The sequence below is a fragment of the Rutilus rutilus genome, assembly GCF_951802725.1.
Source record: "Rutilus rutilus genome assembly, chromosome: 6".
NCBI lineage: Eukaryota > Metazoa > Chordata > Actinopteri > Cypriniformes > Leuciscidae > Rutilus > Rutilus rutilus.
The window spans coordinates 12587887-12603062 of NC_140214.1; the positions used below are offsets into that span (position 1 = coordinate 12587887).

Sequence of the window (15176 nt, forward strand, 5' to 3'; positions counted from 1 at the left end):
AACAGTATTGAGCGTGCATCTCACTGTAGCGCTGATCAAAGCGGGCACGATGCGGCCCATGCATGAAATGCAGTTTAAAGCGCCATACTCACTTTTCAAATTGAATTAGGAACCGTGATAGCTAATGAAAATTTGAGGCAGGAAATGCTTTGAAAGAAAATGCTATGACTTGGAATGAAAACAAGCACAGCAAGAGGCGATTGTATGAACTGTTTGATTAAAGTGAGATACAAAACAGCATCAAGTATATTCGCTTTTAGTGTACAAGCCAAGGTCATTTAAAGACTTCCTTGACGTCTTTTGAAGACTTCCTGACTAAAATAAGAGATTCTGATTCATCAGTACATAAGTCTGTGAAGTTAGACTTTTCTGTAAATGATGCTGTATGCATGGTAGAATGGTTTTCTAGCAGGCTGATAGACGGGCATCTGTTCCAACAGGCTCTAATTAACGTGTGCCGTCTGTAAAGTAACATCTCTACTGTCAAAGCCAACAGCTGATCGTGCATGGAAAAGTGATGGCTGCAGTGTGGAGTCCTGATATGTTGGTATTCCGTAAAATCTGCTTTTGTTCCTCTTTTCTCAGTCACTTTGGATAAATGCGTCTACTAAATGCATAAATGTAAATTTAATGATAGCAATATTATCATAAAATGTACAGTTCCAGGTCCTGGATGTTATTTGGTCAGTGCAACATTTAAGCCATATTATATTCCCATGATGTTGTATCAACTTTGTTCACCATATAAGTAGTTGCCTTATTGCATCATTGTTTTTGTTGCATAGCAACTTTCTGTTATGTTTGGGACTATTTTCTAGCGAAAGGATGACACACTGAACTTGCTTAATAAAATGAAGTTTTAATGAAAGAGTGTATCTTTTTTTGATAAAAAATAGTGGTCAAATCGATTAATCGCAATTAATCGCATCTAACATGAAAGTTTTTGTTTATATAATATATGTGTGTGATTTGTTTATATAATATATGCGTTTAATATATATTATAGTAAGCCATTCAGATGTAATCATGATTAATCGATTTGACAGCACTATTAAAAACAATAACATTCTATAATATGATTCTATTTTTGTATAACATTATTTTTTATAATTTAGTTCTGTTAATAATAAAAAATTCTTTTTTACTTTTCTCTTTGTTTGCTATAGCTAAGCCAGTCAGTAGCACCTTGCTTGGATTGCAGGTTGTAGTTTTGTTGTTGTAATACATTTTTATTTTATTTTATTGATTTTATTATTTATTTTTGTACTGTAATCAAGTGATTGGCTCTCCAATATAAGCAATTAAATAAATAAAATGTATAGAAAATGAATGTATTTATTTGAAGCACCTTATAAATTGTATTGTATAGTGTATAATAAATGCCCCCAAGTTCTCCACACTGCACAATAAAAAACATATGCATTACCCAATACAATATAAATATACATATGTGTTTATTTAGAAAAAAGAAAAAAGTAATTATGTGTCTTGCTCAAGGGCAGTGGTGAAATCCACCGCCTTTTGATAACCTAAGCAGATGTTTAACCACTAGACAGCGCCACTATTTAAACACTAAGATATTACTTTGGGCTGTAATATAGAAAATTGTTTTATGGTTGCAGTTCAGGAAAGCCCCTTTTGAAAATGCAGATTCCTGACCCATTCATTGAGTCCCAGTGTGGCTGATTTTTCAATTTTAATAAAGCCGCTTACAATGGTCTAGCTGTACAATCATCAAAAACACCATTCACAGGGCCCTCGCTGAACCCGTCTACAACAGCCACGACAGCCCTGTTTGTAAGTAAGCCGTCCCTATAGATGTGTTTTGCTGAAGTGGATTAGGATGACGGCCGGACTAATCTAGTTAAACGTGAAGATCGCCTTTGTGAGCCGAAATTCTCCCACACTTCCTGTGGCTCATCCTCTACCACAGTCAAACAATAGCTCAGTGAGGAGCCGGATCATATTAAACACAGAGGACTGTCGCGCAATCACATGTTCGATGTTCCCCAAGCATCTCAATACGTGAGTAAAACCGGCTGTTTTTTTTTTTTCCTTTTCCCACAGAGCAACAAATGCGATTTTGTTTACAAAGAGCAAGTGGCACAGAGAAGTAAACTGACATGTATGGCATATTTTTTTAGGAAAAACAACATCTGTTCAAACAGCATTAGCTGTGTAGGTTCAGCAGTCACAGGCTGACATGTTAAACGCTGTCAGTTTGAGCTGAGACACAGTGAGCTAGCATGACGAGGGAACTAGCATACTAGACTTCCTTTAGGATTTTAGTAGTGATCAGAGTGATACGGTGTGTGACCTTTTTGCTATTTGCTGTCGTGTAAAGATGGCACTGAGCGTTTTGAACGTTTTGTTTTTGCCTTAATGAAAGTAAAGGCCGGGCGCACTGGGAGCTAATGCTAAATGTCAACGCTAATCAACCAGGAGGATTACGTGACAAATAATAATAAAAAACAGCCACAGGGCCACAACTAAGAGTAAAAATAAATGAATCTAATTCAAATTTATTTCCACATTTATCTAACTGTATTTATTTTCGGATTGGATTGGCTTTGAATTAGCAAGAAATATGTGTCCAAGCTTAATGTATTAAGTGCTTCCCAGTTAAACACATCCAAGAGAGAGCGCGGTGGGAACGGATCGGTTCCCGGACAGTCGCGCCATCCAGTCACGTGACCCAAATTGAATCCTCTTCAATCTCCCTTTGTCATGTTCACCATATTAAGCAATCATATGACACCAGTAAGCAGGGCAGAAAGGATGACCGGCTGTCACTTAGGACCCCGTGATGGATCACCCCGTGATAATGTGTCATTTTACCAAACCACAAATTAGGCCCATGTCCATATATTAGCAGATGTGAACAATCGGCCACAGTATGACATACTGATTCATTTTGAAATACACATTGACATAATTTGAAAAGGTTATATGGTGTGGCGAAGAAGGCTCGAAAGGCCAAACTTTGACGGATGGGGTTGTCGGGCTTGTGCGCAAACTCGTACACTGCACAGATTCACTCTGAACAAATGCAGATACGCACTAACCCAACAAATTCACTTTTACTCACTCTCTTTGTAACACACACGCACATCGTAGCGAGTCCCGAGGGTGTTTAGCCTAATTACCCCTCTCAGTCATGCTGTCAGACAGGGGCTTAGGTGTCTCTTAATGTGAGTGCAGAAGGCATTAAAAGAACACAGGAGCCCGGGTCTGGATGGTGCGATATAGATCCACTCAGACCTCCGGAGGGTTCGGACAGAAGCGCTGGAAAACTGACCCCTGCCCCTTGTAAAGATGGCCCTGAATGAACGCCACACACCTATTTTAAGACGGCCCTGCACACGCTCACAGTGAAATGCTAAATAAACAAACCGTGCTGCTCATAATACCTTTTATACCTCTTTGCTTAACGGGAAAACTTCCCACACTTGTGATTTGTCTACTCTGTAAACACTGTTTTTAATCATTGTGTAATGGGAACACAAAAGCCCATGTAATACTCATTAAATGGAGAAAATACTTCCATTTCTTTCTGTTCTCAGCTGAGGCACTGCGGCAAAGAGGACCGTTCTGACACGCAACGAGTCCGCTATGGCAAAAGCGCACTGTTAGAGATGATTTGTGTACTGTTTGAACTTATATAATGCAATATGATTTGTTTGAAAAACAGTCCGTAATGTTCATCTGTACTGTCTTGCCTGCTGATTGTATTATTGTGGCCCTACAGGCTGCCCATAAATCTGTCCGCCTGCCATACTAATGATGGCTGAAAAATGACTATGTGTTCCATATGATCTGTGTGTGTGTGTGCGTGCGTTCTGTATAATGCACAGCAAGACAAAGGAGAGAAAAAGAGAGTGGGGATTGGTTGTAATGGCCATAACATAGAGTGAGAAGAGAGGCAGGAGTGCTTTTAAAAGCTGACCTTCTCTGACCCGTTCTCTCTCTCTGGAGAATATGACATCCGTCTCTGGCACAGCGTGCAGGTCAAAAAGGCCCTGTTTTGGTTATCATAAATAAAAAATAGGACTTTTTGCAGTTACAGCCTCATTAGGATGCTCTGCTGAATGTTTTTATATTTAGTTCTTCTTTGTGCCACTTGCTGTAAATTTAAACAAACCCTAGTTAATTCTGCTTAGACGTACAAATTTTATAGAGAGATTTCATTCATTATTTTTTTACTTGATTTTATATATATCAAGGAAAAATAAAAATAAAAAATAAATCACAAGATGTGTCACAGTTTGATTTCATTATATGTTTATACAATTGATGTATATCATTTTTTCCTGAATTCTTTACAATTTTAAAATAGGGCGTTTTACAGTATTTCGGATGTGCAATACAACATCATTGTGACTTGCATATAATGCATTGCTATTGTTCGATGGATGCATCAGTGCATTTTTACACCCCTAGTCTAAACCGAAGTTTAGGTATAAAAACGTTTGAGTCCCATGGCGACTGCGTGTATGATGCATTTGCATGATGCAGAGGTGCGTTTAGAGAAGAAGGAAAAGAGATGCCAAAGCTTCAGGTGAGAAATTAAAAATATTAGCTTTTATTACAGCGACATGAAGAACCTCAATGCGTACACTCTTTTTTGCAAGCTCATAGAAACCTGCAGTGTGTGAAGAGATGATGGGCACATAGCTTACAAAAGAACAGAGATCATTCACAAAGGATCAGCCCAAACACATGTACAGAGCCAGGGCAGAACAAAAGACAACAACTGTATAAGCAATGTTCATCTATCATCTTCTATCATATTAACAACATTCCACATCCTTCTAACACTGTTTAGTCACACAACCACCTGCTTTGATTCATTTGGTGAGCAGATACAGATAGATTTCTTTCCTTAGCTGTATTTGCAAAACCAGAAAGTGTATGTTGCAGTAGTAAAATTTGGAGCTTATGATTTATTAATGGTTATTAATATTGCCATTATCAGCATCATCGTCAAATCATGTTTTTATTGTTTCAATGGGACTTTGTGCAGCCAATTTCGCCACATTAGCATATTGCCTCCAGAGACAGTTGAATAGATTTAATTTTAGATTCAAACATTAGCATAAAAATGGATGAGATTCTGGCCTTCTGCAATTATTTTACATACTGAAATCTCAGATTAAGAGTATAAGATTCATTAACTCATCTCAGGATAGAACAAATGAATTCATCTGAATGCATAATCGCTTGTTTAAGGAAGTGTGTTTTTCTCTTTAAAATAGGGATGCACTGATACCAGTATCGGTATCGGGCCGATACCAGGCAGCGTTTGTACACTTGTGTCCAAAGAAAGAAACACGGACAACAGAGAGTAGGCCTATAATGGGGATAAAAAAAAAAAGAAGGCTGTCTATTAAGTAAATGTATCTTATTAGTGGAATATTAAACGAAATATAGTAACACAAAGCTGTGGTGCTAGAGCTGATAAGAGAAAAACGTGCAGTGGATTGAGCGCGCAGCGAGCTGGTCAAGCGCGTCCCTTTTCCACAGACATCAGTGGAAAGTCTGTAGTTCAGTCGGATGTCTATGGCAAAAAAAAGTAAAAAGAGGCATGATGTAGGCTTATTATTTACGTTAACTGATGCGAGAGAGAGAGAGAGAGAGAGAGAGAGAGAGAGAGAGAGAGAGAGAGAGAGAGAAGAGCGCGAGCACTTCTATCGAATGCTTTTGATTGCCGATCGTTCACTCAGCAGGTGTTATGTGGATTAAACCTAAATCGTTCATGTAAGTGAAACATGAACTGTTAATTGATTTATGTATAACGAGTGATTCCCTACATTATTACAGGACGTGTGCAAGTCAAGAATTTCCATGAAGCAAACATTCAAAGCGCGCGCCCCGAAAACCAGTGTCTCTCACGTCTCTTGCTTGTACTGACAATTCAATTGAACGTAGACAGTATATTTAAATGGGGACAGTGCGTTCGGCCTAAAAGGGGCAGCAGGTCTAATAAACTCTTGACTAAATAGGCTACCTTTTGTAACAAACAGATCCATCTATATTTAATCTATTCAGTGATGAATATGCAGTGGGGTTTTTTGTTGTAGTATCAAAATTGGAATAAAGAATTGATATTTCACTGGTGTCTAAACATTTGTACCACTGACTGACCCAGTCCTCAGCACTGAGCCCTGCTGGAGCAGCTCTAAATATGTGCTGTACTATTAAATGAAAGATAAAATATGATAGAGCAATAGAATGAAGAGTGAAAGTAACAGAAACTCATGCAATGCATTTTAGCAGGCTAAAGCATGAAAATAACTGAAGGAAATATTTATTTGATGAACAAATTAAGCCAACTAATATGATTTACATTCTTTTGGTTGCTCTACCAATACATTTCAAAATGACAAATGCAGAGAAAATACAGGTATCGGTTATACGGTATCGGCGAGTACCAAAAATGAAAGTATCGGTATTGGTATCGGTGCATCCCTACTTTAAAATATGCAAAATTAAAAGAAAAGTGCAATAGTAGTGACCCATTAGCAATATTGGTATGATGTCAACATCATATGTCGTTTATGTCAACATGGTATACTTTTCAGATTTTCAGCATTTATGCAAATTTTCCAGTTATATTGTACATAATCTAATGACAGATGATGATGGATTTTCCTTAAAAATGTACTGAAGGAACTCGTGTGTGCTTAGTTAAAGCCACTCGGATTCTGCAGACACAGAATTCTGACATATTTATTTTACTCATAATTCCTTTTGAATCAAGATATTTTAGCATATTTAAATCCTTTCAGCGAAACCGACAGATTCTGAGTAGCTCTTGCGAATAGTTACAGTGTTGTGCTGAAGCATCAAAACAATTAATGACATAAAAGAAATCAAAATTTGAAATGATGTCAGGGAATCATGATCTGAAATATGATTATCTCTCAGTACCGTCCGTTCCTGTATTTGTCTCATATATATTTAAATAAAACAGGTAGACTTTGACTTTACAGAACAACCTCACTAGTACAAAAATATACAGTGCAGCAAATCAGTCTCAGTAAAGTTAGCATGAGGAATTTAGTTCAGCCCAATAGATTTAATAAAACCTCTCCGTCCCTATCCCACATGTACGGCATGGATCGAATGCGTTTCCACAAACAGCAGACTAAAACAACGGTAAACATGTCGAGCCTGGCTTTAATATCGAGCTCCAGCTTCTCAGTGACGCAATGATAAATACTATATACATTATACTTCATGATATCATTTCTAAGGGGAGGACGAGAAAAAAGAGAGAGAACTGCACAGTTAATAAGGCATCTAAAGTCAAGCAGCTAAGGGCACCACTTGAGTGAAAAAACTGCAGTCACTGTCACCTGTCAATCAAAGACGAAGCTTAGGATCCATGCTACATTCCAGAGATGAGTTATTATCGCACATCAGCAGACAGCGGTGATAACGCACCACACGGCCGCTAACTCCTCTTCATACTAAATAAAAGTACATCATTACAAACATTCTAGTTTTTCTCCTGTTTTTTCAATTTTGTCTTCGTTTTTTAAATCAACACTGTACATTTTATACACTATAGTACAACAGTATATGTCGTCACGCACTACGAGTGTAAACGTAAAGACGATGCGGACGTGGTGCACGAGAGCACACACACACGTTATGATGACGTAAATAATGTTTCGAAGTTGTTTTCGCTGCAGTGGAACAACGTGTCGAACGGACAGAAATAACATTTCACTTTTTATCTGGAAGTCAAACGATTTCTTATTCAAATGCTTGCACTGTTTCAACGCCTGTTCGCATGAGGAACACAGCGATGAGTGAAGAGCAGTTATTTCTCAGCTAAACAGAACATAATGCTCTTATCTTATCTTGCCGTCCTGCGCTGGCCTCACACTTCTCCTTCGTCGTTGCGGGTGCCCATCTTTGCTGGTGGAACGCAAACTTTTCTTTTCGCCTGAAAACTGGATTCAGCGACGTGAATCCATCGGTGCTCAACCATTGCCTCAATTATGACAAAATAAATATACTATAAACATCTTCTGTTATGGTACTGTGGCTTATAGTGGATGTAGAAGAACGGACCGATATCCCAAACATGGATGTGATAAAAAGAAACAACAACCCTCATTTTCATGAATAGTCCAACCTTTGATATGCAAAAGATCACATATGAAATGCAAACATTGAAACCGTAAAACACAAGCTGTGAATTCTCCCTAATGTATTATTGTTCCTTTTTTTGTTTAACAACCGTACTTCATATCTGATTTGTCGTAGCCTTGTCAAGCGATTGCGGATCGGTCTCGGTGTGTCCCTCGGCTCGTAGGAAGCTCGGACGTGCATGGACGGAAGCCAGAGCGCTGACGAAAGGGTCGTATGCGGAAACATCCAGGGTGGGAACTGTACAGTGAAGCTGCTGATAGGGACTGTAGTGGGAGCAGTTGTTAACTCTCTCAGTCTGTATGCTCTCAGGCGGTGGAGAAGGCTTGTTATACCTGCACGTGTGTCCCCTGTGCGTGCAAACTCTGGACGGCAGAGACAATCTTCTTTTGGTGCCCCACCAGAGTCACACCCATCTTGCTTAACTCACTGAGGAAGAAGGGACAAAAAAAAAAGAGAAAAAACGTTGTAATAGAAATCATGTAATAGCAAGTACAGTTTATTTGGTGTTTGAACAATATATTTAAAGGCCCACTGAAGTGCCTTGGAACACACAGCTTTGTATGATGTGTTGACACGGTGGGACATATCGAATGGCTCCTCCCCCTTTTCAAATAGCCAATAGCGTTTAGTTTACCTTACAGAGTGCAAGCACCATGGAAGCGAATCCGAGGGCTGATGAATACGTTGGATTCAATAGTAGAGGTGTGAATAAATTCTAGCCATTTCATTCTTAACCAACGTACAGTTGGAAAAAACGAAATAAAACTTGAGTGTTTGAGCAACCGAACACACACCTCTAACCCATATTTCTCCGTGACGTGTCAACGGTCGCTTTGGCCAGGTGGTATTTATAGCATAGGGGGCGGGACACTTTAGATCCTAGAGAGTATTTGATTGGACAGAAGATGAAAGCTGAAGTCCACGGTGATGTCATAAACATCCGTGATCCATTTTAGCGGAAGTTTTGAATGCTTATATCTCCTAAATATCATTGTTTTGGATCACACCAGCTTATTCATAACCTTAAGGCTAACATATTCATACTAAAAGCTAAAAAAAACATACATTTTCATTTCAAGGGGCCTTTAAAAGTAAAGGTTCTTTATTGGCATTGATGGTTCAACATCCATGGAACCTTTCCATTGCACAAAGGGTTCTTTAGAGTGGAAAAGGGTTCTTTAGATTATTTCAATGTTCTTCATATAAAAAGAAATGTTCACTGAAAGGTTCTTTGAGGAAGTAAAAATTGTACTTCTATGGCATCACTGCAATAAACACCTTCTAGCAACTATTTTTCTCTGATGTCTCATTTCAAGTTTCTGAGTAATTGTTTTGCCCTTACTGAAAGGAGGAAAAAAAGTACAGTAATCAGAACCTATTTGATGTGCTTCAATGTGGAGCACAATTTTATAACCGAAGAAGAGATTGCTTTGTGGGCAGAGCTACCCAGCAGCACATTATAAAAATACAAATCAATCGACTTTTTTTGCATGACACATATTGCAGCTGAGTTGACAAAGCTGCATTTTCATCATTCTAATATGCTGATTTGATGCTCATGTACCATTTCTTCTTATTTTTGAAACCTTGATCATTTTTTTTTTCAGATTTCTTTGATGAATAGAAAGTTAAAAAGAACAGCATTTAATTGAAATAGAAATAAAAAATAATCAAATAATAAAAGTCCTTCAGTCTTTCCAAAAAAATTAAAAAATAAATAAATATAAATAATAAATATTAAACTTTTGGTCTGAACACTTGCCAAGATGTGAGTGCAGATACACAAACTTACCACAAGCTGATGTACAGTATGGAATCTAGAGAAACGTAGCCCGCGCTGGAGAAGTTGTCCTTGTACTGGCCCATACTGATGGCGTCTAGCCATTCATCCACTGTACTCACGCTGAACTCTGGGGTGGTGGGGTCTTCCCTGGAAAGGAAATTGGATTTGTATCAATTGTGGTGTGGTTCAATGCTAAAGAATTGAGTACAGAGATGGAAAACTGCTCTTGCATAATAAATCGTTGTTGGAATTGTAGGTTATAGTGTTAAGGCTTCAGCTTCAGGCTTACAGTTAACAAAAATCTAATCAAACTGTCATTTGTCTCAGAGTATAATGATAGCGGTTTTTCAAGACCAAAAAAGCAAGTTGATCCAAGAACTTCCTTGCACTTCCTTGTGAGAGTCGATATCTTAAGCAATTTCATGAGAAGAGGATAAAGAGTTAAAGAGTTGCGGTTGAGGTTAAAACCCATTGTGTTCCCTTTCCGTTCTTCGTGACAGACGGGTTAGGCTCACAATGTTGAGTGACAGCAGCGTTTGAGTGAAAACCGGGGGTCAATTCAATCTCAGACCTGGGATGTATTTAACGCCCTCGTTCTTCTTTGTCCTCTTTGGACACAGAGGGATAAAATGACTGGCAGGTTGGGCTGTAATCAGAGAGACTGTGATGAGCTTGAGGAAGCGTATATCTCAAGAAGGGCTCTGACTCACTAGCTTTACGGCTGTAATGTGAACTCTGCGTCTCCGTCTCCAACGCTCCTGATAAACCGCAGGTGGAGGGGGGAGTCTGCGCTCTGTCTCATGTCAGGTTTTACAATAGGGGTTCAGGCTATCTATACGACAACGACTTTTTACAAAGCTGCGAGATGAATGTCTGCTGGAAAAGGATCAGTGAACACTAGGTTTGGTTATACTAGACGATATGGAGTTTATCAGCTTGTTGTCTCACATTAAACGAAAGATTTGAGAGTTCATGGGGCAGACAAAGAAAAGCTGGATTGGATTTTCTCTGGATTTATTTGAGCTGTTAGGGATTTGTTTTTGTGGCTTTTAAATGTTCACTTTAAAATGGACAATCCTTTGGTTTAAACTGGTGTTGTTCTTTATGTTTCATGTTTCCACCACTTTATTTAAACAATGTTAATAAATGGTTAAACGACGGCTCTTTATAACCCTGAGTTAACATAATGGGTTATCTGGATCCATCAGGTCTGATCATACTTTTTTTGGTACACATCTTACATTAGTAAAACTCTTGGGGTAGTTTTCTCATTTTCATATTTAGTGATGAACATGTAACCTCTTTGATTGTCTCTTTGAAAATAAAAATAAAGATACATGCTCTGAAAATATGCCTTGATATTTGACGCACTTCCCTTGCAAATGTACACTACCATTCCAAAGTTTGGGGTTGGTAAGAATTTTTATGTTTTTTAATAGTCTCTTATGCTCACCAAGACAAAAATACAGTAATGTTATGAAATATTGTAACAACTTAAAATAACCGTTTAATATGTTAATATGTAATTTATTCCAGTGATGCCAAAGCTGAATTTCCTTCAGAAATCATTATAATATGCTGATTTGGTGCTGAAGAAACATTTATTTTATCACTATCAATGTTGAAACCAGTTGTGCTGCTTAATAACACAATAAATAAAAAAATCAGGATTCTATGATGAATAGAAAGTTCAAAAGAACAGCATTTAAAAAAAAAATTGAAATCATTTGCAACATTATAAATGTCTTTACTGTCTCTTTTTACACGTTTAATGCATTATTACATAGTAGTATTAATTAATTTAAAATAAAATGTAATGGTAGTGTATATTATCTTATCTTCAATTTATATTGTTTAAAGGATATTTTTACAGGAAAACAAGATTTTACAAGATTTATTGCACATAACCAAGGGTTAAAAAAGTGGCCTTAATGCAGTGTTAAGCATAGTGTGAAAAGCTGAAGCACAGGTTCATATCAGTTTCTCACCAGACTGAGCTGTTGGCAAGCTCTTTCAGACTGTTGGGGTTGCGGATGAGTTTGTCAAGAGTGTTGACAATCTGCCCAAATTTGGGCCGTTCGCTTCTAGTCTTCTCCCAGCAGTCCAACATCAGCTGGTGGAGGACCACGGGACAGTCCATCGGAGCGGGCAGCCTGTAACCCTCATCTATAGCTTTAATTACCTGAAACAGAGGCACATACATCAAAATACAACACAATGAACAAAGAACAAATTAAACGTGAAACTGCATTCTAAGAAAAGTCCATAAAATAGGGCCCATTGTACTGTGTTAACATGAATAGATTTTCCATAATGATTTTGAATTACGCATATTGCATTGAGTTGTGTTTTAGAGTTAAAGGAAATGTACGTAAACTCAACTCAGAGTTTTCTATACCTTAAGGATATATTTCTACTGTATTTGTCCCTTAAAATAACTTCTATTATTCAGTCAAATAAAATCATATTTCTGACTCAAGTAAAATCCAGTAATATAGTTGCTACCGTATGAAGCACATATTTAGGTTACGTAGTTTTTCCAGTTTCATTGCTGCTGTTGTTAATGTTGCTACAAAACCATACTAAATGAATGTAGGATCTTTTTCAAATGTAAGAAGCTTTCTGAATATTTCTGTCCTTTTCTTCTTTTGATAACACTGTTAATGGCTAATACCAAGCATCTGGTATGCTATCATTGTACTTTAGTGGAAAAATCAAGTTTAGTAGCAGTTACCATGGTATGTTAATGTGAAGAACATCACATTTACATTTCTATATTACTTTATCTAAATTCTTTATCTAAATTAATCCATGGCGTAAAACATTGGAACGTTTCATTGAGTCATGTAACATTCATTGGTACAAGACATCTCCTATATGACTATAACTCATTGCTATGGTTAAAACAGCCCCTGTTCTCTGCCACTTCATGTTCTTAAATCAAATGAGCTATTTTCTTTTAGACATGAAACATTCTTCTGTGTTTCAGAATGAGCACAGTAGATCTAAATCATTATCAGCGGTGCCCTGAAGGTCTTCAAGATTTCTCTGACATTTCCTCTGATGGTAATAAAGGGAGAAGTCAGAAACTGTTAGCATAATATAGCAGCGAGGGATGAAGTGTGTTTCACTGGCTTGTATTAAATGCAGGAGCAGCTGGACAGCTCTCGTTTACGAGGCTCCTAAAAACCATTGTCATTCGAGCGGTTTCTATACAGACATCACCGCAGGAAGATTTTACTTGCAAGGACACACTGCTCGGAGACTCTGCCCTCCCCCCCCCCCCCAAGAGGCTTCAATGGAAATGATATTAGTGGAGATATTAGATATTAGTGGAGCAGATTTCAATTTAAACAATACACGAGAGAACATGAGTGTTTCCAGTTTCTCAAGGACACTTACATCTTGATTAGACATCTCCCAATAAGGCCGCTCTCCATATGAGATCACCTCCCACATGACGATGCCGTAACTCCAAACGTCACTTGCCGAGGTGAACTTCCTGTACGCTATAGCCTCAGGAGCCGTCCATCGAATGGGAATTTTTCCACCCTAAAAAGGAAATAAAAAGATGGTGTTTCTTTAAAATCAGGTGCTTTCATGTCCCAGGGGTTGATTTTAAATTTGTTTTGCTATATGACAGAAAATGATTTCTGTCATTTTCAAAACTTGGGGTTGTCCCTCATTTGTGGCATCATTTCGACCACACCAAACAAGTTTTCTAAAATAAATGGTGTACTTGGTTACCAGGAGATAACAGTGTCAGTGAAGAGCTTGGGATTAAATATGTAATGTTTAATATTAAATATGATTAAATATAAAAAAATAAAATAAAAATGTTTTTTATTGTGCGTAATTATGCACAAAATGTGAAAATACACTACTGTTCAAAAGTTTGGGGTCAGTAAGATGTTTTTTTTTTATTAAGAAATTAATACTTTTATTCAACAAGGACACATTAAATTGATGAAAAGGGACAATAAAGACATTTATAATGTTACAAAAGATTAATATTTTAAATAAATGCTGTTCTATCAAATAATTAGATTAGATAGTCCACAAAAATAATAAAAAGCACAACCATTTTAATCACTGATGCTAAAAAAAATAATCTTGAGCACCAAATCAGCATATTAGAATGATTTCTGCAGCATCATGTGACACTGAAAACTGGAGTAATGTCTGCTCTTTTAAAATAGAAAACAGTTATTTTAAATTGTAATAATTCACAATATTTTTTGTTTTTACAGTATTTTTGAGCAAATAAATGCAGCCTTGGTGAGCATAAGATACCTATTTTAAAAACATAAAAAATATATATTAATGACCCCAAACTTTTTAACGGTAGTGCATGGCGTAATACTGGAGCAAGAAAAATACTGTATTCCAAAAATTGTAATGTCCATCATTGTCATTTCAACACAATATACAAGCTGTGATGTAGCTGAAATAACATTGTGGTGTAATTTCCATTATAAAAAAATGACTGAAATCTGTGAGGTTAGACGTTGTTAGTACACTACTAAAATGTGAAAAATGTGTTATCAGAAATTTCATTCTCTGAAAGTTAAAGAAAGACCCATAAACAAACAGCAGAATAGATACAATATTTGCCTTTCCATTCCAGCACTATGGCGGGGTCTGTATTTCCCTAAATGCCTTTTTAAATAGCTGCAGTAGTTTGTAGTTAATCTCTACAGTCAAAGTCAAACAAAAGACAAACTGGCTGTACTCTATATAGACATACGTGACGAGAGTGCCAAAGAACGGCAGCAGGGCCCATGGGGTAAAATCATTTAAAGAGAATTTCAAAAAGCGATCTTTACAATTTTTTTTAATTATATGAAGTCACAGCAACATAAACGGCTGCTTCGCGTGGCCTGAAGGGTTTTGTCTCTTCATGATTTCAGGGCCTGAAGCACAGGGGCACAGGGCGCTGAACACTTATATTTTAAGAGTTCCTCCCTGTTGAAACACATTTTGTCTCACACACAGGAGCATCAAAAGGCAATCTTCAGGGTTGTACAAGCACCTCCCTCCCTTGTTTGCATGTGACAACAGATTCTCCTGCTGAGTCTATGCTTTGTCCACCCAAGTAGACACTGAAGGCTACACACACACACACACACACACACAGCCTCGCATCCCTCTCTTGCCCTTGGCCTTCATACGCATCCACAGGGGTGCTCACCAATTACCGAGCTGAGAAGGACAGAGAGCTCTAGAAGAA

The 15176-nt window shown here is 37.6% G+C and overlaps 1 protein-coding gene across 3 annotated transcripts in view; it reads right to left on the reverse strand.

Moving 5' to 3' along the window:
• Positions 1-7522: 7522 nt before the first annotated feature.
• epha4b (eph receptor A4b) overlaps positions 7523-15176 on the reverse strand; it is a 127394-nt gene continuing 119740 nt past the window's right edge. For all 3 annotated transcript variants that reach the window (XM_084411636.1, XM_084411635.1, XM_084411637.1), the window contains 4 exons: positions 13349-13498; positions 11935-12128; positions 9956-10093; positions 7523-8589 (listed from right to left, as the gene is read on the reverse strand). In XM_084411636.1, coding sequence (XP_084267762.1) covers positions 8490-8589; positions 9956-10093; positions 11935-12128; positions 13349-13498 — 582 coding nt within the window. In that variant the 3' untranslated portion in view covers positions 7523-8489. The remainder of the gene's footprint in view (positions 8590-9955; positions 10094-11934; positions 12129-13348; positions 13499-15176) is intronic.